This window comes from Rhinopithecus roxellana, chromosome 8 (assembly GCF_007565055.1).
Source record: "Rhinopithecus roxellana isolate Shanxi Qingling chromosome 8, ASM756505v1, whole genome shotgun sequence".
Lineage (NCBI taxonomy): Eukaryota > Metazoa > Chordata > Mammalia > Primates > Cercopithecidae > Rhinopithecus > Rhinopithecus roxellana.
Genome location: NC_044556.1, coordinates 9,040,369 through 9,067,671, shown reverse-complemented (window position 1 = coordinate 9,067,671; position 27,303 = coordinate 9,040,369). Strand labels below are relative to the sequence as shown.

General features: G+C 54.6%; 1 protein-coding gene across 1 annotated transcript in view; it reads left to right on the top strand.

Annotated features, from left to right (window-relative positions):
* Nucleotides 1-27,303, top strand: part of ELAVL1 (ELAV like RNA binding protein 1) — a 47,413-nt gene that overhangs the window by 15,048 nt on the left and 5,062 nt on the right. Inside the window, exons 3-5 of the mRNA XM_030935902.1 lie at nucleotides 10,190-10,293; nucleotides 17,591-17,744; nucleotides 23,874-24,099. Coding sequence (XP_030791762.1) covers nucleotides 10,190-10,293; nucleotides 17,591-17,744; nucleotides 23,874-24,099 — 484 coding nt within the window. The remainder of the gene's footprint in view (nucleotides 1-10,189; nucleotides 10,294-17,590; nucleotides 17,745-23,873; nucleotides 24,100-27,303) is intronic.

Genomic DNA, 27,303 nt, shown 5'->3' with positions numbered 1-27,303 from the left:
GAAGGCCCTCCTTACAGAGTGGCCTCCATTCTGAGAGTGTGGCTTCAAGGACTCTGGAGAGAATTACGGACAGACCATTTGTGGAGCTGTCCTCCTCCTCCTCTCCCAGTGCCCCCTCTTCCTCCTCCTCCCTCTACCTGCCACCACCTCCCTGCCTTCCTTTCTGTCTCCACCCTGCTTTTAGGAAGCCAAGGGGTGGCCATTCCTCTCGGGGCTGTGGCTGCTACCCTGGATTTGGGGACTGTGATTCCCTATACTGAAAACTCATTTCAGGCTGGGCATGGTGACTCATACCTGTAATCCCAGCACTTTGGGAGGTGGAGGTGGGAGGATCACTTGCTCAGGAGTTCAAGACCAGCCTGGGCAACATGGTGAAACCCCATTTCTATGAAAAATACAAAAACTTAGCTGGGCGTGGTGGTCTGCATTTGTGGTCCTGGCTACTTGGGGGGCTGAGGCAGGAGGATTGCTTGAGTCTGGGGGGTTGAGGTTGCAGTGAGTTGAGATTGCACCTTACTAAGTACCACTTGGTACTAAAGTGTCTTCTACACTTTAGCCTGGGCAACATAGTGAGACTTCGTCTCAAAAAAAAAAAAAAAAAAAAAGAGAGAACTAATTTAAAAGTTAAACGCTGGGCACAGTGGCTCATGCCTGTAATCTCAGCACTTTGGGAGGCCAAGGCAGGCAGATCACCTGAGGTCGGGAGTTTGAGACCAGCCTGGTCAAAATGGAGAAACCCCATCTCTACTAAAATACAAAAGTTAGCCAAGCGTGGTGGCGCATGCCTGTGATCCCAGCTACTCGGGAGGCTGAAGCAGGAGAATCACTTGAACCTGGGAGGCGGAGGTTGTGGTGAGCTGAGATTGTGCCACTGCACTTCAGTCTGGGCAACAGTGAGACTCTGTCTTAAAAATAAAATGAAAATTAAAAATTAAGTTTCTATTATGAAACGTTTCAAGCATACATGGACATAGAGTGATGTGTTTGACCTAATGTACCCATCGATGCACTTTATCTTCAGTAGTTCCCCAGTAACCATAAGACACCTGACCCCCCAATGACTCCCAAAGAGCCTGTCTGGCGGCTGTACAGGGAATTCAGATGCGGGCACTGAATACAAAAGCCTTCTCTCCTTCCAACTCCAAGAGTCTGATTTAATAAACGCCTTCTCAATAGGGATTTTACGCAGTTTACAAACTTAAGCAGTGTTAGAATGTTCTAGAAGCCAGCATCTCTCTCCTGCTGCAGGAGACCACCCTGAATAAGAGAAGAGTTTAAAAGTTCTCCTGTGCCACTAACAAGTCTCACCTTTTTCCTCTGACTTTCTGGTGGAAGGGAATTTTCCTTGATATTCCTGAGCGCTGGAGATTTTGCAAGCAAAAAGCATTCCCATGGAATTTGCAGTCGTTCTCCTGGAACCTGACTTCTTTGTCTACTCCCTTGTGGTTTTCACAGGAATGTGAGCTATGCTAGTAGGAACACCTAGATTTGGCTCAGTCTGGAGAGAACTGGTTTTGAGAATCAGTGAAGTCTGCAAAAGTGTAATTTGGAAATTATTTCAGTTCAGAGGTGAGCCCTGTCTTATCTTTGGACAGTAGTTAGTAACTGACACACCAGGAGTTGTGGAGTGGCTGGGCCTGGGCTTTCATCTTGGCCCAGCCTCTTGCTAGCAGCTCTTCAAGTGACTGGAGCTTTATGGAGAACATGCTGCAACCTGGCTTTGCTCAGCCTGCCGCCAGTGAGGGCAAACCTCTTTGCTGGCAGGGCCCAGGGCGTGGCCCTAGGTCTCACCACCCCTCTCCCCAGCCAGCTGCTTTCTCCCAGCCCCCCAGGATAGCCTCTCACCCAGCCAGGCAAGCACTCCGGCAAATCTGATCCCTGGCCTAGCTTATCTTACAACACGGGTGTCCCCGAGCTCCACAGGAGCCATTTCCCTGTGTTTGCCCTCCTCAGGCCTCCAGCCACCCACTTCACTGATGACACCTCCCGCTTCGCAGTGGAACTAACAGCATCTCCAGCTCTCCAGCTCCAATCTTTCCTTCCCTTCCCTTCCCGGCTTCCCAAGAGCCTCAGGCTCTCCAAGTGCCCACTTTTCCTGGGCTTCGAGTGTCTTGAAAGGAATTCCTTCCAGATTCCCAGCTTCCTCTAGCTTGGAGTTCCTCCACGTCCGTGCTCCTGATGTCGGGACTGGACACCATGCTGGACGCTGCAGGTGTTGAGCAGCATCCTTGGCCTCCACCTACATGGTCCCAGCAGTGACTTCCCAGTGGTGAAACCCAGTAATGTCCTTACATTGCCGCATGTCCCCTGGGAGGCAGTCTCCCCTAGCGAGAACCACTGCTGTGTGTGTTGGCCTCCCACCCACATACTGTCCTGTTCCCTGTCTCTTCCTTCCAGAAGCACCCTCTCCCATTGGCTTTCAGGAGCACCACCTCCTCCCACCTGTCTGACTGCCCCTGAGGCTGTCTGTCTTTAGCACCTTTCCCCAGCCTTTGACTCAGCCGGTTATGCCAGAGGGTTATGCCATTGTCCTCTTCTTCCAAAGCCGACATTCAGCATGGGCAGAGTCACTCCATGGCTCCCAGCTGCCCTTTGTCTGCCACCTCCTTTTTGACTAGAAAGCTGTCCTGAGCTCCAGATGCCCTTGGCCCCTCAAATGCAGTATATTCCAAACTGACCTGTGTCTCCCTAAAGCCAGCTGCTCGTTTCTAGTTGTCCCCACCTTAGCCGATGGCACCACCATCCACTTGGTAGCTCTGCTTAGAAATCTAGGAGTGTCCTTGGCTCTCGTCCTCCTGGGTGTTTCTTCAGTCCATCCCTTTTCCCTCTCTCCTCAGCCACCATTCTAGCCCAGGACACCACTGCCTGTGACCCGTGCATCGTTTTGGCCTCTTAACTGGCCCCCTGTGCTCCCTGAAGACCACCCTCCTCACTGCAGCAGAGGGGCCTGTTTGACAGCCCGCATGTGACCCTGTCACTCCCCTCCTCAAACCATTCACGTCCTGGCCCTGTTTGCTTAAGGAGGCCTCCCCTGGCCCAAGTGTCGGATGCTCCGCTATGGGTTCCCATGGCACCCGGGCCGACCTGCACTGTGGGGTTTCCACCCGGCACTGACCTGGAGCTTTCTGGTCCAGCACATCAGTATTGCTCCTGGAGGCAGGAGCTTTGTTAGTCTCTGTAGCCCTAGACATAGCCAGTTGGTGTTTGCGGAGTGAAGGAAGGAATGAATGAATGAGTGGTACTGGGGAGGGGGAGAGTGCAGATCATCATTCAGCAAATACTGGTTGAGTGCCAGCCATGGGCTGGGCACTGGTGGCAGGAGGAAGGAGGGGCGTGGTGATGGCTGGAAGGAAGGGACTGCCCCATGTGCCGCCCTCAAGACTCGGAATGTTTCTGGCTGGCCTGGCCCTGGTCCCTATGTTGGGGATATGGTGTTGGTTGGTTGGTGGCTGTTCCACCCACAAATACCAGCTAAGGAGGCCACTGCAGCACCCAGTGCTCCTACCCACTGCCCTCCTGGACAGCCCTGCCCTGGTGTCTGGTCTCTCCCCAGTGGCCCCATATGTCCCTCGGGAGATCAGAAGGAATCAGCGCACCACCCTTATGGACGGCCTGTTATGCTGGAGCCACCAGGCTGCAGCCCTGTTCACGGCTTCTGTCTTGCTGTGTATCTCTGGTCTGGTTAAAGTCCGCATCCCTGCCCGCAGCTCCCGAGAGCCCTGGGCGCTTGCCCCCTCTCCCCACTTGCTGCACCCCCCGCACTCCTCCAGTCAGGCCCTACTCTTAGGCGCTTGTGATTCTCTGAACACTGTTCCCTCTGCAGGAATGCCCTTCCGGCCTTTCCCAGCCTGACGGCTTTTTTCTTAATATGAGTCATGTTTACTTCTCACAGAAAAAAACTTAAGCATGAGCCAAGCAAAAAAAAAAAAGAAAAAAAAAATCACCCACAATCACACCGCCGTTAGCTTTTGGGCACATGTCCCTCCAGATGATTTTCTTTACGTATTTGTGGCCATAAGCAGCCATGTACTTCTACAGAACAGGCTCTCCCTCAGGCTGCAGATCAACTTTCCGTCCTATATCTGGACATTTTTCCACTTCGCTGAACATCTTGCGATCCCATCGTTATGCGGTCACATAGTATTCTGCTTTCCATTTGTTGATATTCGAAAGACCCGCTGAGATAAATGTCCTGGCACAAATCTTTGCTCACTGGTTATTTCCATAGCAAGTCTTCCTGCCTGCGAAGCAGCAGATGGGAGAGCACACCTTTTAAAGGCTCTTGGTCCCTGTCGCTAACTCACTCTCTAGGGGACTCCTAGTTCACCCTTCCTTCTGTCCGGCCCTGCCGTCCTCTAGCCTTGGCAGGATTTCTTACCTTGGCCACCCTGTGAGGGACGAGCGACATCCAATCAGGGTGATTCCTATTTCTCATGAAGTTCATCACTGTTTCTATTTAGTGGTTGGTTGTACTTCTTTTGTAAAATACCCTTCTTGTCCTTCGCCCGTTTCTTTTCTTTTGCGGACCTTTGCTGTTTCTTATTTATTGCTGAATTAATTCACTCCCCACCTCCAGTCTCTGTCTCTCAGTGAAGTCTTCCCTTGAGCCTTTAAAGAGAGAACTCACAGGACCTGCCCTCTCAGTGCAGAGGAGGGCTTCACCCACAGGGCACTTGCCCCCTCAGCCCTGCACCCCACGTCAGGTCAGGGCTCTGCCCGCTGCAAGAAGCACTAAGGGATGGAAGCATTGTGTCTGGCAGCGTAAGACAAGGAAGCAGCTCTCCAGCCTTAACCCTCATCCAAAGAGAGGGAGAAATGTGTTTGGAAGTTCAAGAGCACTAACTGGGGTGGGCAGGGTATGGGTGCCCTGTAAGGCATCCGTGGTGATCCCCGCAGAGGCAGCTTTGTCTTCTCCAGGCAGCAGCTCTCAGGGTACAGTCCCTGGGCCAGCAGCAGCATCGGGATACCTGGGGAAATGAGAGTCTCAGACCCCATCCAGACCCCTGAGTCAGCCACTTGGGGTGTTTGACCATCTGTGCTTTAACCTTCATGGAGGGGGATGCTGATGCCAGGCAGGCAGAGAACCAGAGCCCAGAACCCTTGTCCTGTGGCCAGAAAGGGTGCAGAGGCTCTTCTTCCAGTTGAGGGAAGTGAGAGCTGGGCATGCACTGGCCTCTGGGACAGCCCTGCATCTTACTCCTGGGTTCTGTGTCCTGCATTCCTCCCTGCCGATCTCCTCCTTCCTGCTTCCCTATGTTTCCCACCTGCACCCTCTCCATCCCATCCCCCATCCCAGGGGCCCTGTTTGCCCCCCAAGCACCTACATCAGGCAGACCCACTGCGGCCTGTGCAGGAGCAGGCCCCTCTGAGCTTGGCTCCCTGTCCTCCTGCTCCTTCACAAGCCCTCAGGCCTCCTGTCTTGGGGCTGATCTGCTATCTCCAGGCAGGGGCTCTGGCAGGCTCTGCCGTTGGCGGGCAGGAGGAGCATCTGTAAGGAGTTTGGAGATGCGGATTCCCATGCCTGCCTGACATCCTGGGTCCCAGGCTGGGGTAGGGGCGTCTAGGGAGCCAAGTTGTTGCCTTGAACTCCAGATGCCCCTGGTGCAGGTGGCTTGTGGACCCTGCCCGGAGAAACAGTAACTTGGGGGGCCATTTCCACTTCTTCTCTGGAGGCTTCCTCTCCTCTGCATAACCATGGGAAGCCCCATGTCCCTCATGCACTGGAATCACCAGGCAGCTTTAAAAACCACTGAGGAGGCCGGGTGTGGTGGCTCACGCCTGTAATCCCAGCACTTTGGGAGGCCGAGGTGGGAGGATTGCTTGAGCTCAGGAGTTTGAAACCAACCTGGGCAATGTGGCGAAACCCCATCTCTACAAAAAATTAAAAAATTAGCCAGGCATGGTGGTACGCCCCTCTAGTCCCAGCTACTTGGGGGGCTGAGGTGGGAGCATCGCCTGAGCCTAGGAGGCAGAAGTTGCAGTGAGCTGAGATCCTGTCACTGCACTCTAGTCTTGGCAACAGACTGAGACCCTGTCTTGAAACCACTGAAGCCAGCTGGCAACCCCCCACCTCCTCCTTTTCTGACTTCATTGGTTGGGGGTGTGGCCTGTGCAGCCAGTGGTGGCTTAGAAAGCTGCCCAGGTTGATTTGTATTGGAGGCAAAGGTGGCGGTGGGCGGTCAGGTGCTGGATGAAGCCCTTCTGGTCGATGGCCTCAACCAGCAGGTGGAAACCAGGACACCTTCATCCCTCACCTTTCTCCCTTCCCACTGCCTCCAGGCACCCACCACAGAGAGGAGAGCAGACTCTGGGGATGAAGCCAGGCCTTGACTCACAAGGCCCAGCCGGTAGGGAGGACAGGGCCCTTACCCCACTACCCCACGTGCAGTCCTCTGGGTGGGGTATTCATCTACTGCCCTGGCCAGTACACATAGCCTGCATCTCCCATCTGGATTAGATCACCAGCCCACTGGCTCCACACTGGCTCTGCCCTGCTGCCAGTGGCCACTTCCCAGGCCCTTGCTACACGGGCCACCTCTACTTTCTGGGAATACACTGGCATTGTCTCTGCCTCAGAGACTTGGCACCTGCTCTTCTGTCTGGAATACTCACGCCACCCACGCAGAGGTTTTGTTTAAAATACCTCCTCCGCCACGGGCCCTCCTGACCCACCCTGTCTTAATGCTTGTCAGTTTCTCGCCACCAAGTTGTCTGACTTGCCCCCAGGGATGTGACAGCTTTCATGATGGTAGCGACCGTCCTCTGTCATGCATCACTAACCCCCAGCCAAGCACAGGGCCTGACACATAGTAGGTGCTCAGTTAATGCATCAGCTCCTTGAGGACAGAGAAGGAGCTTGACCATAGAAGGTGACAGGGGCTGCCCAAGGGTGTGCGACTCCCTCGGTGTTGTTGGCAGGCTTGGGCACATGTGGTGAGGAAGAGCATATGGCAGAGACAAGGGCCAAAAGTGGGTACTCAGGGCCTGTGAGTCTTCTTGGAATGGACAGGGGATGAGGAGCCTGAGGAGGGACAGTCAGGGAGATGGAAACCTGGTGTGGTTTTCACATCCCGGAGGAGGGGTGTCCCAAAGGGGTAGGCCCTACCCTGAGCTGCCGGAAGCTCAGGGGACACATCCTGAAACGGTCCCTGGGGCAGTGACCATCCTAGGGGACCAGCCAGGACCACCCAGCTCCTGGGAGATGAGGAAGCAGGGACTTGGGCCAGGCAGGGACCATGTTTCTGTGTTGAGAGGAGCTGGCTGTGGCTGAGGACACAGGAACGGGGATTGGTGCTCGAGTCCTTACTGGTGTGTGACTTTCTCAAGCAGTGCTTAGGCTGCCTGAGGCGTTGCAGCCAAGGAGGCAGGTGGTCCAGGCTTGTGGATGGAGCAGAAGGATGGGGCCCGAATGTAGATGGCGCTGAGCAATTGGAGAGCAGGTGTTCAGGAGTGAAAAAAACCCAGCCAGGCTGACGTTGTGGTCAAGAATCCGTATCACAGGAATCCCTGACCCCAGAGGCTGTCCCCTCTGGTCCTGCCCTTGCCATCCTGAGTCCCTCCCGTGGTGTCCAGTGAGTGGGTGTTCGCTTGTACTTGTGCTGAGTGTGTCACAGAGGGGGTGCGGGGACACCTGCCAGTTTCACACTGCCGTCTGGAGCGCTTGCAGAGGCCCTGGCAGTCCCGACCTGGCCGCGCTGCTCCGCTGCTTGTTCTCTGAGCTACGATCCCAGTTCACTCCACATGGGCCTGGTCCTGCGGTCTTGGTGCTCCGGGTTCTCACTTTGTCCAGGGCCCCAGAGCTGAGTCTCTTAGCCCCGTGGAGTTTTATTAGAAATACGAGTCTAGAGGATCTGATTTTGGTTTTGTTTGTCAGGAAAGAGTGCCCCGTGCAGAACTAACTGCACGTCATTTCTGTAGCTGCTACGTCAGGGCCATTCCTTAAGTGTGGGCTGGGCGTCCTGACTTCCTTCCGCGGAGGGCAGTGTGGAAAGGGGTGGGAGTCACTTTACAGCCAAGAAACCTGGCAGACTGACTGCCTCGGCCCAGTGATCAGGGTCAGCACCAGCAGCCATAAGTCACGTTGACGGCCTGTGCCCTTGACGTGGTGTGATGAGAAGGGCACTCCAGCTGTGCTCTTCCACACCAGCACCCACAGCCCCACTCCAGGCATGACAGAGACTCCATCAAACCCGATGGAGAGTCTACGGAATATCCGACTAGTCCTCAAAACCGTCAAGGTCACGAGAAACAAGAAACTGTCGTAGTTGAGAGGAGCCTGAGGGAATGTGACTACTAAGTGTCACATGGGATCCTGGATGAGGTCCTGGGGCAGGAAAGAACATGAGGGAAAGACTAAGGAAGCGGATGGGGCATGGACCAGAGTTAATGGGAACGTTCATCATCACCAGCATTCCATACTCACACGCGGTGGTACCGATAGGGAAACTGGGAGGGAGCCGTATGGGAACTTGGTATTATCCTTGTAATTTTTCTGTAAACCTAAAACTGTTCTGAAAAATAAAATTCATTTTAAAAAGAAAGTGGCAAATCTGGGTTAAGCTCTCTGCTGGATTTGTAATCTTGCTGTCGGTGAGATGGGTCTGGATGCCCCTGGCCCAGCTGCAAGGAGGATCTCTGCCACAGTGGGGCTCCAGGCCTCCTCTTCGGTGACCTGCTCATTGCAGTGCTCTGCCGGCTGGGGGAATGGAGCAGTGCTGGGTGAGGCTCCGGCCCAAAGCTGGTGCTCAGCAGCCTTGCAAGTGCATGGATACGCTGCGGGGAGACGGGGATTGCGCTCTTCCCTGTGCCTCCTCACTTCCCCTTTAGTGAGAGCGTTTAGCCAAATGTCCTATGAAGCTCCTTCTGAACCCTGACCTCAGAGGCTGTCCCCTCTGGTCCTGCCCTTGCTATCCCGAGTCCCTCCCGTGGTGTCCAGTGAGTGGGTGTTCGCTTGTACCTGTACTGAGTGTTTCACAAAGGGGGTGCAGGGACACCTGCCCGTGACCCTGGTTCTCCCCCACTGTCCGGCGGGGCTGGGGATTCTCAGCCCCTGGCCTCTCCTTGGGCTCTCCGTCCTCTTCTGCCCCACAGCGGGGTCGGGCTGGTCTCAGGCTTGGGAAGGTAAATGGAACTGGTGCTGGGTGGTGCCAGCAGACCCTCCTGCTCTGGACAAGGAAGTGGTAGAGAAACAGCAGTGACACAAACTGGGGTCCACTAGCCTGTCCACTGCCATGGTCTTCCTCATCCTCACCACCCAGGTCCACAGAGTGGCCGGCACCCACGGGACTGGTCATTCAGAAAGATGCTGTTCGTAGCACAGTGTTTTAAAAAAAATATTCCTTTTTAAATAACTTTTGGGGTTATTTTAATTACAAAAATAAAACCTCGGCCGGGCGCGGTGGCTCAAGCCTGTAATCCCAGCACTTTGGGAGGCCGAGGCGGGCAGATCACAAGGTCAGGAGATCGAGACCATCCTGGCTAACACGGTGAAACCCCGTCTCTACTAAAAAATACAAAAAACTAGCCAGGCGAGGTGGCGGGCGCCTGTAGTCCCAGCTACTCGGGAGGCTGAGGCAGGAGAATGGCGTGAACCCGGGAGGCGGAGCTTGCAGTGAGCTGAGATCTGGCCAGTGCACTCCAGCTTGGGTGACAGAGCGAGATTCCGTCTCAAAAAAAATAAAAATAAATAAAAATTAAAAAAATAAAAAATAAAACCTCTTGGCCAGGCGTAGTGACTCACATCTGTAATCCCAACACTTTGGGAGGCCGAGGTGGGAGGATTGCTTGAGCCCAAAAGTTTTAGAACAGTCTGGGCAACATAGTGAGACCCCATCTCTACAAATAATTTTAACAATTAGCTTGGGCCTGCTGGAGTGGGCCTGTAGTCCCAGATACTCTGGAGGCTGAGGTGGGAGGCTCTAGCCCAAGAATCTGAGGTGGCAGTGAGCCGTGATCACAGCACTGGACTCCACCCTGGGTGATAGAGCAAGAGCCTATCTCAAAAAAAAAAAAAAAAAAAAAAGCAACCTGTGTTCATTGCAGAAAATGTACGTGTTTGCCAAAGAAAGAAAGTTTGCTGGCACCTGTAATCCCATTTCCCAAAGGCTAGGCAGATAAAGTACTTCCCGACCTTCCTGTCCCTCACTTGCAGACTGTCAGCTTACCAATGTCCTTGTGTTATCCCGCACAGGACACAGCTTGGGCTATGGCTTTGTGAACTACGTGACCGCAAAGGATGCAGAGAGAGCAATCAACACGCTGAACGGCTTGAGGCTCCAGTCAAAAACCATTAAGGTAAAGGGATGATCGTCACCGCGTCCATTCCTGCCCTAGGCACAGGTCTGTGCTAAGCCCCGCCCAGCCTCACAGTCACTCTCCAAGGGACTATGAGCACAGCCACTCCTCCTCGGGGGCTCCCATCAGATACCCTGGTCAGGTGGTGACCGTCCCAGGCCTTACATAGGTGGTTCAGGGCCAACTCCCCGCCCAGGGTGCCCCCAGGTTGCGTCAGCTCCCAGGCCTCCCCTGTCGTCTCTCCTGCCTGACTTGCTGTGTTCCCATCCCTGGACAGCTCCATCCACTCCCAACCTGCCCAGCTCTCCCTCTGCGCTCCTTGGGGCCAGTTGTAACCCTTCTCTCACCCAGCACCTCACCCAGCACCTACCGTGTGCCCCACGGTGACCAAAACAGACAAACTCAGTGCCCCTATGGGTCGGAGGTACAGATAGTAAACAAGACAGAGGAGAGCCATGTGTGACAGGCGGTTGCCGTGTGTGGAAGCTTCACAGCGGCAGGTGACTAGAGGAAGCCAACTGTGCAGCAACCCAGGAGCGGCACCTCCAGCAGGGCCATGGTGGCTTCCTGGGACGAGTCGCAGGTCCTCCAGGTCACACAGAAGGATTTCCTCTGTCCTCATCATCTGACCCGTGCCCTTGTGCCCTGGGGCTGTCAACCCCGAGCCCCACTTAACCCCCGTCTGCACGTGTCTGCCTTCTGGCTCCTGGGTTCGTGGGCAGCTCCTGCCATCTGGATCAAGCCTCGTGTCTTTCCGACCTTTGCTTCCTGGTCTCCTGTCAGTCCTGGGTGCTGCTGGGCCTTCCCTAAGCCTCCCGTGTCCCAGGCAGGCCCCTGCAACCGGGCTTCCTGCAGCAGCCACTGCACCGACCCGCCCTCAGTGCCGGCCTTCACAGGGTACCCACAGACGTGAGAGCTTGCTGGCCAGTATCCCCTCTCTTGCTCCAAGGCCATTTGGAATGAGGTGGTCCTATGTGAGCCTTTAGATCTGCTAGATGCCCCTGCCCCAGAGAAAGGTGCTCCCTGAGTCACATCGGGCGCCCAGAAGGGTCCCTCTTGGACCTGCACCGATGATCAGGGCCCCTGGGGAGCTGTGAAATACAGATTCCCAGGCTGTGGGGCCCTCCTGAGTCGCTGCAGGGTGGGCCTGGGAGCCTGGGTTTTTGCCTGCCCACCAAGAGGGGTCCTGTGACCTGTCAGTGGCAGCGCCTTCAGCCAAGAGGTGGCCTCTGTCCCTGCCTTCAGACTGCCCCATAATCTTGGTTACTCAGGGGCCAAACCCTCGGTCAACAGCAGCTCTTCCAGACCTGCCCCGTGCCACATGGGCGTGGTGTGCAGTGGGCTCCCCGAGGGCAGGCGTGCCACTCCTGCATCCTCATATCCAGTGCAGGTCCTCAGAGGTGCCTTCCCTGGTGGGGGCTGCTGAGGGCAGCCAAGCGCCATGGGTTTCCACCTGAGCAGGGGCGGCCCTTCCAGAATCACCTCCAGCCCCGGGTGGCTTATCCTTGGCCCTGGACTCCCCATCTAGGAATTCTTTCCTCCATTTAGAAAATGTTTGAAGGTTCTTGTTTCTGAGGCAGCCAGGCGGAGGTGTGGAGCAGAACATGATTATTCCTGCACAGCTGTTCTGTTTACTCAAATGCAAGAGCCGGATGCCCAGTGCATAAACAGGACTCTCTTGCCTCTCTAGGATTGATGTTGGTGGGAAAGGCTGGAGTGGCTGCCTGAGTTTGGAGCCAGAGCCTCACAGAACCCCAGGGGCTCAGGCCTGGGCAGGTGTCCCTCCCCGTCATCCCGGCCATACGTGCAGAAGCCTACCTCACCTTCAGTGGCCCTGCCCTCTGCCGGCAGAGTCTGGTTCTCAGTGGCTTCCCACCATTGTCCTAGTTCTGCAGAAACAGGCCAGCCTCATGGGGACGTGACAGCATTCAGTAATTTCTCCCCAGGTCTCCCCGAGGCTGCCTGGGCCTGGCTTCTCTAGCAGTTCCCCTGGTGCAGCCCTGGGGTCCTCTGTGCTCCAAGCGTGTTCATTCTGCAAACCTTTATTGAGCCCCTGGCCAGTGTCTGGTGCTGGTCCAGGTACCTCGATACTGAGGGACTTCGGATCCCCTGCCCTCCCCAGTTTAAGGGTGGTTCATCTGTGCAGCGTCATAAGGGCCTGGATGGAGTTGTGCGTTCAACTCATCCTGGAATTTTTTATTCCACGTTGGTCTGACGCCACCTGGTATCCTACAGTTCTGTTCTGACACCAGTACGCAGAGTTGGCACAGCCCCCACACATTTAAGGCCATGGTCCCCAATGAGACCGCCCTCACCTCAGATGCCAGTCACCCTTTGGGGGTCCCCAGGCCCCTGCACTTCTTACCAACTGGCTACAAATTCAGAGGTTCCCGCCACCCCTTCAGGGTGCATGACTCACTAGAATGACTCCTGGAACTCACGCTTCTGATGACAGTTTGTTTATAAAGGTTGCAACTCAGGGCATGCCAAATGAAGAGCCACACAGGAAGGGTCCCAGGCACAGAGCTCACATGTCTGCACCTGGTGGGATGAGGTGCCTGAGGTGCCTTGTCCTCCCTGCGTGTGACCTGTGCACCTGCCGGGAGGCTCCATATAGCTTTGGTGTCTGGTGTTTTTACTGGGCTCCTTACGAATGCATGACCGATTGACTCTTCGGCCATGTGATTGAACTCCATCCCCAGCACCCCTTTCCCCTCCCCCACCCCGGAGGTCAGGCCGGTATCATCCAGCTCAGAGCCCCAGCCCTCTAGTCACATGCTTGGTCTTTCTGGTGCTGGGGCCCATCCTGAGCCATCACTTAGCGCAAACTCAAGTAGGATGGAAGGCCTCATGGTAACAAAGACAGAAATTCCAGAAGTTTTACAAACTCTCTCCTAAGAATCTGGGACAGAGACCAGACAGATCCTTTGTGACAGACAATACGGGCTAGGGCCAAGCCGTCTGCCAGGTGCTGGGGGTCCCTGTCCCATGGTCTGCCCTTGGGGAGCCTAGTGGTGCCCACTATTCACTGTAAGGTGGTCCCAGGGTGGGCTCAGGAGCCTATAATAGTGGCCAGTGGCCAGTGCCAGGGGAGGCTCCTTCAAGAAAGCCAGAGTTGAGATCTGGAGGAGGAGAGGGAGTTAGCCAGGCCAGGGTGGGGATGAGGGTATTCTGAGCAGCAGGACCTGCAGGGGCACAAGGCAAGGGTCACATCCCCCAGTGGCCAGGCACATCCTGGGAAATGCAGGCTGGCCCCAAGCCTCTGCCCCACTCCTCCCCTGCAGGCAGGGCCTTCTGGAGTCTTGTGCTCACCCTGGGCTCTGAGGCCCCAGCCCTGCATAGACAGCCGAGACATGCCCTTGCTTTCTCCCCGTCCGCTCTGTCCTCTTTGGTCCTGATGTCATTCACTTGATGGCAGAGTGGAGAGGGAGGAGTCCTGTCTCCTCATCCCTATCTGTCTTTTCCTCATAGTAGCAGCCCAAGCAGCCACAGTGGGAGTGGTCCTGCATGGAGGCGACAGGCCGAGCATGTCCCAGATGCAGCTCGGTGTCCCTGCCGGGATGCCGCACAGTCTCTGTGTGCAGCTCTGCATCACTGCTGGGTCCCCGTATGCCACACACAGCCGGTGTTTACCAAAGGCTGACGGGAGGCCAGACCTTCCATCCCGTGTCTCACGTGCCCTCTCCACAGCCCCATAGAAAATGGTCCCTAGATTTGGGTTGAAGAAGCTGATGTTTCCAGTCGTGAAACAGCTCTGCCAAGGTCACGGAGGGATGGAGGGGCAAAGCCAGGGTGTGAAACCGGGTGCTGTGTGTGGCTACAGGCACTTAACGTCACCTGGAGGCTTCCCTAGCACATTGTGAGAACCAAGCCTCTGGAACCAGAACAGCAAAACTCCTGTCACCCACAGAAGCCAGCGCTGGGGACTGCAGTGCAGATAGGCAGACATTCTTCACAGCAGCGGCAACTGCGCACTCCATTCACACAGCAGCAGTCCCCAGATGTCTGCCATTCACCAGAGGCTGCTCTGAGTGCTTTGGATATGGCAGGAAACACACAAGTCTGGCCCTCACAGAGTCTATTTGCAAAGTTAAAAGTTAAATAAATAAAATAGATGCCAGGCAGGGTGGCGCATGCCTGTATTCCAAGCCATTTGGGAGGCTGGGGCAGGAGGATCACTTGGGCCCAGGAGTTCAAGTCTAACCTGAGCAACATAGTGAGACCCTGTCTGTATAAAAAAAGCTAAAAAAGTAAATAAAATATGTAGCGTGTCAGGTCATGATCAATGCAGTCAAGAAGTAAATAGGGAGAGGAGGAACTGGGCGTTGATGCCGGTGGAGGGATCCGTGGCAAGCAGAGTGGTCAGGAGTTTGCTCAGCTGCCATGACAAAGCCCCACGGGCCAGGTTGCTTCAACAGAAGAAGGGTATTGACTCAGGGTTCTGGAGACTGGAAGCCCAAGACCACGGTGTCAGCAGGGTTGGTTTCTCTCGAAGGCACTGGGTAGGGATCTGTCCAAGAGGCCTGACAGCTTCTGGTGGAGGCTGACGGTCTCTGGTGTTCCTTGGCTTAGAGAAGCATCACCCCAGTCTGCGTCTGTCTTCACACAGCCTTCTCCCTGTGTGAGTGCCTGTATCTACATTTCCCGCCTTTCTAAATTGAATTTATTTTTTCAAAAAAAAAAACATTTTTTTTTTTTTTTAAGATAGGGCCTCACTCAGTCACCCAGGCTGGACTGCAGTGGTGTGATCATGGCTCACTGCAGCCTCAAACTCCTGCGCTAAGGTGATCCTCCCACCTTAGCCTCCCGTGTAGCTGGGACTAGAGGTGTGTGCCACCACGACCAGCTAATTTTATTTTATTTATTTTTATTTTTTTATTGAGATGGAGTCTTGCTCTGCCGCCCAGGCTGGAGTGCAGTGGCCGGCTCTCAGCTCACTGCAAGCTCCGCCTCCCGGGTTCACGCCATTCTCCTGTCTCAGCCTCCCGAGTAGCTGGGACTACAGGCGCCCGCCTCGTCGCCCGGCTAGTTTTTTGTATTTTTTAGTAGAGACGGGGTTTCACCGTATTAGCCAGGATGGTCTCGATCTCCTGACCTCGTGATCCGCCCGTCTCGGCCTCCCAAAGTGCTGGGATTACAGGCTTGAGCCACCGCGCCCGGCCTTAATTTTATTTTTTGTAGAGATGGGGTCTTGCCGTGTTGCCCGGGCTGGTCTTGAACTTCTGGGTTCAAGCGATCCTCCCACCTCAGCCTCCCAAAACAGTGGGATTACTGGCGTGTGCCACCACACCTGGCCTAAATTTCCTTTTTTGTAAGGACATCTGTCACATTTGATTAGAGATCACCCTATACCAGTGTGACCTCATCTTAACTGATTACACCCCCAATGACTGTATCCAAATCAGGTCACGTTTTGAGGTCCCAAGGGGTTAGGACTTCGGCATATGAATTTGGATTGTGGGGTGGGGGGAACACGATTGAACCCCTCACTGGATGAATTATTGAGCATCGGCAGCCAGAAAAAGACCCGATTGAGGCCAAAGAGCAAGCGATGTTGGGAGCTTAGGAAAGAGGGTTCTGGCCGAGGGACCGGGGATCCCCAGGTCAGTGCACGCCTGCTGTGCGCCAGCTGCTCTGATTCTAGCCTGACTGAATGTGACCGTGTCCAGAGAGAAGAGGAAAGCGGCGTTCCCATGGTCCTTGGAGATACCTATCCTTGGGAGGCATCAGAGCTTTCCCCAGCACTTGGCTCTAGGGTGCTTCTCCTCTGGGGCTTCATCCAGGGACGGCAGTAGGTCCAGTCAGTGACAGCCTCAGCTCTGCTCCACCAGCGCCAGGGTCACGGTTTGGCAGGCCCCCAAATACTGCCCCAGTCCAGACGGGTCTACAGCGAGCCAGGGCAGGCCCGGACACTGTAGGGGAGGCTGGGGGCCAAGGCAGCCTCTTTTTGTCTGGGGACAGCACTGGCAGCCCCTGACCCACATCATGGGGTGGCCAAATGTCCCCAGAGCTCCTGCCTACAGGCTGATGGAGGTGCCCCTGGCCTGAGAGCAGCACGGCTTCCCCAGAGACCTCTTGGGCCCCGTAATGACATGCTCCCTCGATTCCCACCGCTACCGGGCGGAGCTGGCCTCCAGCCCCACACTCCTCTCCTCATGGGGCTCTCCTGTTCCCCTGCTGGGCCGCCCGCTACCCTGTGAACGGGGGCAATGTCTGTCGTTCCTTCTCTGGGACATGATAGGAGCTTCTTAGAGGATGCTGTGTGTGTGTTCTCGGCACACAGATTCTGCCCAGTGACTCCTGAGTGGCGGTTTCTCCCTGCGTTCTGGTCTCAGTTACCTTGGCTCATCAGTTCTGTGCCCCTCCCTCAAAGGGAACGAACTTCCTTTTGCACAGGTTCAAGTCCCCACCCTTCCCGGGCACACAGCTCCTGCTCCCTCTGTTCCTGCTCCCTCCTCTCTTGCTCCTTCCTCTCCTGCTCCCTCCTGCATATCCCAGCCTGCTGACGAGGCTGTGAGTCCTGCCAGGCTGCCCCTTCACAGGCAGAGGAGTTCCGCCATGGTCCTTTTTCTCCTGGGCCCGTGGGGTCTGCACGGCTGTCAGCGCCAACCTGAAAAAGCACTGAAGACATTGTCTTGCATCGGCCTGCGGGCTCCCCTCACTACCCTTTCCACACGAATGATGAATGTACCATTTTGACGAAGTATGCAGAAGGTTCTCTTCAGTTTTCTTTGATTTTGCAAAATAAAAATCCAAAAGGTGTTGAGTCATTTAATAATGAACGCTTGAGTGGATTTGAGTACAAACTCGGGGTCCTCCCGGAACCCACGGCCCCCATCAGGGCTTCCGTGGCAAGCTTGCTCTTTGGCAGGGGCGTCTCGTGGAGTCTCATGCGCTCCCAGTAGCTCCCAGCTTGCTTGCCCGCTGCAGCACCGACTTCTTTCGGGCACTAGGACCTATCTCTGGCACTGGCTCATTATCCAGCACATCAGAGAGGTAGCCACCCACAGCGTCGGGCCCTCAGTTGCTGGGCTTGGTGACGTAGGAGTCATGCTTGCCTCTTTGAGGATGGTGAGCACCCAGTGAGGAAGCGCTGCCAGGCACCCCGGCCCACGGCCCATCGCGCAATGAGCTTGCCACCATGCGGCTGCAGGTGGTGAGCGTCAGTGATGATAATCGTTCCTTGCATGAATTCTTACCACACAGTGTTGGCTTTCCCTAACCTAAAATTTAGCACCTTCCTCAATGCTTTGGCCACGTACCTGTCCTAATCTCAGAAAGTGGTTGTGTTCTCAAGGTGTCGTATGCTCGCCCGAGCTCAGAGGTCATCAAAGATGCCAACTTGTACATCAGCGGGCTCCCTCGGACCATGACCCAGAAGGACGTAGAGGACATGTTCTCTCGGTTTGGGCGGATCATCAACTCGCGAGTCCTCGTGGATCAGACCACAGGTACCAGAGGGACGCGAGACGCGTGGGGAGGGTGTTCTCTAGGTGGGGGCTGGGTTTTCTAGGGAAGGCAGATCACTGTTTGATTTTAAATGTCATTAGTTATTCTGCAAACGAGGACAACACCAAAATGAGAAGACGTTGACTTTGGTTTGAGAAGGCTGAGGAGGTAAGATGGCATTAAAAGAAGCTGGGGATGGCTGGGCGTGGTGGCTCACACCTGTAATCCCAGCACTTTGGGAGGCCGAGGCGGGTGGATCATGAGGTCAGGAGATCGAGACCAGCCTGACCAACATGGTGAAACCCCGTCTCTACTAAAAATACAAAAAATTAGCTGGGCATGGTGGTGGGCGCCTATAGTCCCAGCTACTCGGGAGGCCGAGGCAGGAGAATGGCGTGCACCCGGGAAGCGGAGGTTGCAGTGAGCTGAGATCATGCAACTGCACTCCAGCCTGAGTGACACAGCGAGACTCCGTCTCAAAAAAAAAAAAAAAAAGCCAGGGATTAGGCCAGCATTTCATGTATGGTGAAGACACCAAGAGATTCTAGCACCTTCCCTCAGGCACCCAAATGTCCTGGCCTTGCCCATGAACGGGGTGAAAAGGACACTGCAGGCCGGGTGTGGTGGCTCACGCCTATAATCCCAGCACTTTGGGAGGCCGGGGCAGATGGATCACCTGAGATCAGGAGTTCGGGACCAGCCTGGCCAACATGGTGAAGTCCCATCTCTACTAAAAATACAAAAATTAGCTGGGTGTGGTGGCAGGTGCCTGTAATCTCAGCGACTCGGGAGGCTGAGGCAAGAGAATCGCCTGAACCCAGGAGGCGGAGATCGCGGCCAGCCGAGATTGCACCACTGAGCTCCAGCCTGGGCAACAAAGCGGGATTCCATCTCAAAAAAAAAAAAGGATACTGTAGCCAGGTGCGGTGGCGTGGGCTTGTCATCACAGCTGCTCAGGAGACTGAGGCGGGAGGACTGCTTGAGCCCAGGAGTTCACAGCTGTGGTGAGCCGTGATCGTGCCACTACACTTCAGCCTGGGCAACAGAGCAAGATCCTGTTTCTTTTGGGGAAAAAAAAAAAAAAGGCTGCTACACATTTGTCCACTGTGACTTTCATTGCAGGCATTTGGGGTGCAGTAGTCTAATGGCCCAAATCCCCAGAATTCAGATGCCCTTCTCTGGGGAGCACATCTAAAATGCACAGAGCACATGGCAGTGAATTTCTCTAATGGGCAGGCAATCCTGGCCACTTTGCTGACCCTCCCATGCTGTCTTGGCATTGGACATGGGCACTGGGCTTTGTGTGACGCCATCAGGCACAGATGAGCAGGGGACATGTGCACGTTCACGGCTGTGCTCTGGCCCCACTTCCCGGCCCGCCTGCCACACTAGGCTAGGAACTAGTGCACCGCTACATCCTTTGCCAAGCCCTGCACGTGGCCCCACCTGGGGGACGGGGAGCTCGGGCCATCCTGAGGGGACTTAGGATCGCTCAGCTCTGTTTGGGGCAGGAGCAGGAGTGTGCTGACCAACCAGGAGGGAAGAGTCCGCTCCCCAAGCCCAGTGAGGCCTGTGCGTTCGTTGTATGGGTGGTTTTCATATTCTTCCCACACAGACTGTGCGCCACCTTGGCTGTGATGTTGAAATAACACCGAGTAGTTGGGCCACAGGAAGTCGTGCTCTGAGGTGACCTCTTTTCGAGAGAACAGCAGCACTCCCCCAACAGCCCAGAGCCTTGCCGTTCATGTGCACACAGGTGGGGCCTTCCTGGCCTGCAGGCTGGAGGGGCATGCACATTGTCCTGCGCCCCCTGAGCTGCGTGCTTTGGGGTGGGCGGCCTTACCAGTCTCTCTCCCTCCTCCTGGCCGGCTGTGGGAACCCCACCTGGCACGCACCGGCCCTGCTGTTGCCGGCCTTCGGTCCCGCTGGGGCCCAAGGAGGGGAAGGGCCCCTGTGCACTTCACGGGGGCTCTGGGGGCTGCCTGTAGCCTAGCACAGACTCGTGCCCTGGCACCCAGCAGTGCCGAAGGACAGGGCTCACTCACACGGCCGCCTCTATTCTGTCTTCGCTCTGGGGAGAGGGTCGGGGGATGCCAGTTACTTGGTGTAAAGTCCCCTGATTTGTACCAGAAGAATCTCCTGTGGTTCCTGAAGTCCCCTCACTTACCTTCAAGTGCCAGCTGAGAGAACAATCCTGTCGGTGGGCCAGTGTGTGGGTTCCTTGCCCCCCACTTTGCATTACGGCATCTGAGCTGGCTGCGCAGGGCCCGGGGCTGGGTAAGCTGACCTCGCCGGCCCACAGCCCACTCTCCTCCTCCTCTAGACCCCACATGCACGGCTTTGCCTCGGCCTGTCTGTGTCCGTACGGTCCTGATGATGGGAACCTGCACTCCACTTGGAGCCCCCAGTGCCTGAGAGCATGCCTCCAGCCACCCAACTCTCCCGGGGCCTTCCCTCGTCTCTCAGGCACACACAGGCCACAGGCAGGGGAACTCACCTCTGCACACAGCTGCTGGGGGCATTGCATCCTTTCCCTCTGCAAGGTAGTGTCTCCCAGGGTGTTGGGGGCACCTCAGTATCGCCCGCCAGGTCAGCTGTGAACCTCAAGGTGGCATAAGCAACTTTTGGCATCTTTGTAGAGGGGTGAGGGAGGCAGAAAAGGGAGCCAGGAGGGTCTCCCCGGCTCTGCTTCCCACCCCAGGGTGCAGAATTGGTGGGAAGGTGAGGCTCCCATCCCAGGGCTATGGCTCCCTCTGCTGGGCACAGAGGGTGCCTGTTCCTGGGACCTCATGCAGCACAAGGCGGACAGCAGGGAAGAGAAGTGTGTGGCAAACCAGCCTGTGTGGAGTTTGCCTTCCTGCGATGGGCTTTTTATTGTTAAATAGACGAGGATGGCTGGGCGCAGTGGCTCACACCTGTAATCCTAATACTTTGGGAGGATTGCTTGAGCCCAGGAGTTCAGAACAGCCTGGCCAACATAGCGAGATCCCAACTCTTTTTTAAAAAAAGAGAAAAAGGCCGGGCGCGGTGGCTCAAGCCTGTAATCCCAGCACTTTGGGAGGCCGAGACGGGCGGATCACGAGGTCAGGAGATCGAGACCATCCTGGCTAATACGGTGAAACCCCGTCTCTACTAAAAAATACAAAAAACTAGCCGGGCGATGAGGCGGGCGCCTGTAGTCCCAGCTACTCGGGAGGCTGAGACAGGAGAATGGCGTGAACCCGGGAGGCGGAGCTTGCAGTGAGCTGAGAGCCGGCCACTGCACTCCAGCCTGGGCGGCAGAGCAAGACTCCGTCTCAAAAAAAAAAATAAAATAAAATAAAAAATAAAAAAAGAGAAAAAAATCCCATCCTGAGCTGAAACAGCTTAATTTTTTTTTTATTCCTTTGCTTGTGTATCCATCTTAATTGTGAACTTTATAGTGTATTCATCTGGAGATTATGCCGTTTCTTGGACTCTGCTGTTAAATTCTAAAAAACACAAGAGGGCCGGGCGCGGTGGCTCACGCCTGTAATCCCAGCACTTTGGGAGGCCGAGGCATGTGGATCACGAGGTCGAGAGGTCAAGACCATCCTGGCCAACATGGTGAAACCCTGTCTCTACTAAAAATACAAAAAATTAGCCAGGCTTGGTGGCAGGCACCTGTAATCCCAGCTACTGGGGAGGCCGAGGCAGGAGAATCACTTAAATCTGGGAGGCGGAGGTTGCAGTAAGCCGAGATTGCACTATTGCACTCCACCCTGGGCAAAAAGAGTGAAACTCCATCTCAAATAAATAAAGTAAAATAAAATAAAATAAAAGTTAACCGGGCATGATGGCAGGCGCCTGGAGTCCCACCTACTCGGGAGGCTGAGGCAGGAGAATCACTTGAACTGGGGAGGTGGGGGTTGCAGTGAACTGAGATCGTGCCATTGTACTCCAGCCTGGGTGACAGAGTGAGACTCCATCTTAAAAACAAATTAAAAATAAAAAACACTAGGGGAAGATTAAAAAAAATGCAGAGCCATTTTCAGAAAGTATACATCCATTACATAATTGAGTGAATTGATATCCCCCTGTGTTCAACAGCATCGCTCCTGCCCCGCTTACTTGAGTTTTCTTCGTTTCACTCAGGCAGTTTGCATTTGAAAGCCACTTGACAACACCAGGGGAACCCACACTTACACGCATGCCTTCATGCCTTTTCTCCGCTGTGCTGCAAGGTCTTTAGAAACAGAGTGAGGCCATCTGCTGGAGCCAGCTTCCCTACGAGCCGGCCAGCGTCAGCTCTCAGTCGTATTTGCCTAAAGTTAGATTTTCATTTAGGTTTCCAAGACTGACTTAAGCTGTCATTCGTGTCGTGAGAGAGTCAAAGAAAACAGCATCTGTCAGGGTTATGTTTTCAGGTGTTCCTTCTGAGCAGCAGCTCAGAAATGAGCTTGAGCCCCAGAATATTCCTGGCACATGTGCGTAGCGCTAGGTCTGACCTTACTAAGGCTGCTGTCTGTGTGCTCACGTGGGGCCTGCACTGTCGCGATCGTGGAGCAGCTGGCGGGACCCTCTGGGAAGTGGTGGAGTAAGGTGCCGGGAGAGACGTGGAGACAGGACATGGGGACAGTTGGGTGCCTGCTGGACAGGTCACCCACGGCTCCAGGCTGCCTGACTTTGGTCATTGTTCATTACCGTGTGCCAGAGGGCTTTGCCTGGAGAAGAAACCTGACTTAAGACACCCTTTGACTGGAAGTCTTTCTTTTTCCGTAAGAGATGAGATCTTACTATGTTGTCGAGGCTGGTCTTGAACTCCTGGCCTCAGACGATTCTCTTGCCTTAGCCTCTGGAGTAGCTGAGACCACAGGCATGAGCCTTGGCCTGGCTTGACTAAAAGTCTTGAGAAGCAGGGTGTTTCGGTTGGGTTGTCTGCAGCGGCCTCTCCCACTGGGACACACCCACGACTCCCACCTAGTGACATCACTCTCAGACTGGCCCTCAGCTGTCACGTCTCCCATCCCCAGGCCTTCCCCGACCCCATCATGTCCTCGCCCCAGGAGAAGGAGCTAGTCTGCTGCTCAGTGTGCCCTCACCCCCATCCCCTCATCCAGTTCTCAGCCCGCTCCCCACGTTTCTCAAGGGACGGGCTACTCATGTTTCCCTCCCGGGCCTAGCGTATGGACGGGCAGGGGTGGAGGACAGCCATGCTCTCCTTCCACCCGCCTTGCTCAGTGTCTCACACCAATGCTACCCACAGTAGGACGGGCTTCAGGTCTCACGCTGCCCCATCCAGCGATTGGGTTCAGCCTGGAACCCAGGACTGGCCCTTGGGTGGCTCAGTTGAGGTGGCAAGAGAAGGTGCCCTCTGGGCTTGGCTGCTGGGGCCCTGGCCCTTCCCACACAGGGACCCCAGGCCTGCCTGGCGAGCCTGTGGATAGGTTCAGCTCTGCTGTGTGAACCTGGGCAGTGTTCTGGCCTCATTTGATTCTGACGGCAATTTGGGGACAACGGGAGGGTGCAGGACCTTAGAGTGGAGTATCCCAAGACAGGAGTGAGGTGATGGCAGCAGCACAGAGCTGGCAGGGGGCAGCCACAGGATCCCACTCCCTCCTGGCATGAAGGAGAGGGCATGCAGGCTGAGCTGGGCACCTTGGAAGGAGGCTCGGCCACAAGGCCCAGTGTCACAGCGGGCCCCAGAGACAGCAGCCAGGAGGGTGGCCCCAGAGCCCAGGGAGGAACTCTCAGACGCAGTCCCCACCCCGACCCTGTTATCCACCAACCCCACACCACACCCACACACCCACTCTGTGGTGGGCATCTGGCAGCTAAATAGTGACGGTGGATATGCTATTTCCTAATGTTGCTTTCTTCCAAATAAGAGGCTTGGGTGTCTATTGGGGATGTCTGTCACCAAAATATCCTTGGGCGCTGACACCGTGGAGTCGTGGCTTCAGCCGGGAAGAAAGTCTGAAGCTTTAATCTTCTGTTAGTCATTGGTTTTCTTTACTCCATCCATTTGTTTTCACTTTTAGGTTAATTTTTGTTTATTTCCTTAACCAGACTTCCAGCCTGGCCCACAGTAGACTGACCTGACTTTTGCTTTTCAGTTTTGAAAGTCCTAGCATTTTTTCCCCTAACTCCATTTTTGTTGGTTTGTTAAAAAGGTTTGTCCAGAGGGGTTGCGTTTATCCGGTTTGACAAACGGTCGGAGGCAGAAGAGGCAATTACCAGTTTCAATGGTCATAAACCCCCAGGTTCCTCTGAGCCCATCACAGTGAAGTTTGCAGCCAACCCCAACCAGAACAAAAACGTGGCACTCCTCTCGCAGCTGTACCACTCGCCAGCGCGACGGTTCGGAGGCCCCGTTCACCACCAGGCGCAGAGATTCAGGTGGGTCGGGAGGGTGCGCACTCCTGAAAGCCATCCGTAGCCCCGCTGGTGGGTGACGGCACAGCCACAGAATAGAAACCACGGGAACGCTAGACTGATCCTGTCAGAGAACACGTTTCAGAATCATTCTGCAGCTCCACAGCACAACTTCCATCAGAAAGGTGTCTGTAGGAAAGCCATTTACTTCCGATGGGGCGTTGTCTTCCATGGGAATCAAAACAGGGACTCCAGGCTAGACACAGTGGCTCATCCCTGTAATCCTGGCACCTTGGGTGGCCAAGAGAGGAAGATCGATTGAGCCCAGGAGTTCAAGACCAACCTGGGCAATATTGTGAGACCCCATCTCTACAAAAAATACAAAACTGGCCAGGCATGGTGGTGCGCTCCTGTAGTTGGAGGATTGCTTGAGCCCAGGAGGTTGAGACTGCAGTGAGTTGTGGTCCTACCACTGCACTCCTGGGCCACAGAGCCAGAACCTTTTTTTTTTTTTTTTTTTTTTTTTAAAAAAAGACGGCACCAGTCCCCACCAGTTGCTATGAGAGTGAGCGCTTAGAGCTTCAACACGCAGTTCCTAGTAACAGAACGGAGCAGCGAGCTTTAAAGATGGTTTCATGCCCAGTGTCGGGGAGCACACACCAGTAGTCTCAGCTATCAGGAGGCCGAGGTAGGAGGATTACTTGAAACCCTGAGTTTGAGCAGTCTGGGCAGCAAAGTGAGACCCCCGTTCCTACAAAAAGTAATGAAAAAACTGGGCATGGTGGTGCTGGCCTTTAGTCCCAACTACTCAGGAAGCCACGGCGGGAGGATCGCTTGAACCCAGGAAGTGGAGGCTGCAGTGAACTATGATTGCACCACTGTACTGCAGCCTGGGTGACAGAGTGAGACCCTGTCTCTAAAAAGTAAATGAATAATGAACGTCTCATATCTGTGGGAGGAAAGATGCTGCCTTAGGTATAGTCGGGTTAGAGCAGATCTTCCAGAGTTCCTAGACATACCTGATCAGCAGCCCTAAGGCAAACCTTTTTCATATACCTGCCTTGTGCAGTCATTTGTACTGGTGAATGTTATAAGTATGCATTGTTTATGAGCCCTGTCCTAGACGGGAGCAGTTTTCCCGGATTCCTTAGTCTTTCCATCCTGAAAATGGTTCTGGCTGCCAGGATGAAGTGGGAGAGAGGTGATGAGAGTCAGGGCCTTGGACTCCAGGATCTGGTGTGCTGTTGCCTTAGAAACAGCAGAGGTCTCAGTGTCAGGGCTGTTTTGTTTCGTTCCTCAAGGAATGACATCGAGGGCTTATCTCAGGTATGACAAGGACAGATATCCCATTTTAAAATTTTTAATGTTTTTATTTTTTGTTGAGATGGAGTCTCACTATGTTGTCCAGGATGGTCTTAAACTCCTAGCCTCAAGTGATCCTCCTACCTCAGCCTCCCAACGTACTGGGATTATAGGCATGAGCCCCGCCCCATTGTTGTTTTAACAGTGAGGCCGGGTGGGCGCTGCCCACTGCCACACATGCTACTGTGAGAGGTGTTATTCTCATGGCTGCGTTACCCAGCATTCTCCGCCTGGCTCAAATTCCAAAGCTGGTCTGCCTTCCTTGAGGTGTCTGGGTTGAAGACAAGGCTGGGGAAGCTTCTCTGGACAGAATGGAGCTGAATTTTAAAATCCAGCTGTAGGAATCCCACCATATAGTTGGCACTGCTCTTGACGGGGCAAGCTATATGGGCAGTGGCATTGGGTGAACTGCTTCTTAGCCTGGAAGGAAGACAGGGAAGGTTGGAGGAGGAGACATGGGACTCTGGCCTCAGTAATGAGGACAGGAAAAGAAAGGGGAAACCAGAGGAGTGGACATTTCTGGTCGAGCAGGAAAGTGAGTGGCAGGGCAACCACCAAGACAAAGTTATGGAAGGCAGTGGGGAGGGCGGGAGAGTCTAGAGGGAAAGATCTGCTCAGGAGGCCGAGAGAAGAGGAGGAAGAAAGACCCAAACTGCAGGGAGTTGGCCGTCAGTCCCCATCACGTCCAGAAAAGCCCAGAGAATTGGGTTGGAGGAAAAGAGAGATTTATGACTGTCAAGACCAGAGAAATCAGCAGGAGAAAAACTGCCAACAATAGTAACTCTTAAGAAGCCCAGTCGCATTGACTCATGTCTGTAACCCCAACACTTGGGGCCAACGCAGGAGGCTCACTTGAGCCCGGGAATTTGGGACCAGTCTGGACAACACAGACCCTGTCTCTACAAAAAATGTAAAAATTAGCCCAGTGTGGTGGCACACACCTGTGGTCCCAGCTACTCTGGAGGCAGGAGGATCCCTTGAGCCTAAGAGTTTGAGACCATACTGGACAACACAGTGAGACCCTGTCTCAAAAAAAAAAAAGAAAATCACCCTTGGGCTAGTGAGTTGCCCCGTGGGAGCTGGTGTCCTCTTGTGTCTGTTGAGAGGGTGAATCTGTTTAATGGCACTTGAAGGCACTCGCTTACCTTAGCTGATAGGGCCATAGCCTGAAGCCCAGTTTTATTTTGGAGCAGGTAATCCTTCTCTGCATGCATCGTGCAGCTTCACAGATGCTGGCTTCACAGATATACGGTACTCAGATATTCCCAAAATGACCCTCAGACCTTTACTTTTTTAATTTGAGAAAGTTCCAGAGGGAAGCATGGCTTTAGGAACTGTTTTGTCATCTACCTTAATCCTTATTACAGCATCTGTACGTTTTCAGAAGGCTTTATTTTAGTTTAGTTTGGTTTTAGTTTGATGAGGTTGGTTGTTTGTTTTTTTTCCTAGAGATGGGGTCTCTCTGCGTTGCCCAGGTTGGTCTCAAACTCCTGGCCTCCAGTGATCCTCCCACCTTGGCCTCTGAAAGTCCTGGGATTCTGGGCTTGAGCCACCACGCCTGGCCCAGAAAGGCTTGTTTTTTATGTAAATAAAAGTATTACTGTGGAAAGATCCCCATGTGTATGGTCAAGTTTGGTGAGCCTGCAGTTGCTGGTGTCCCAGGGCCCTTCCCTGTCCCTTGAGTTCTCAGCCCTCAGTGGTTTGGCCCCTGGCCCTCATGGGATGTTGAACTGCAGCCACAGAAGGTTGGTTGCCTGGTGCTTGGGAAGGAATTCTTGGGCCCTACAGTGGCCCTGGCAAAGGTGTGCTCTAACCAAAGACCACTGGGCTGTGAACCCTTGGGGGTGGGTCATGATGAGGGGAAGG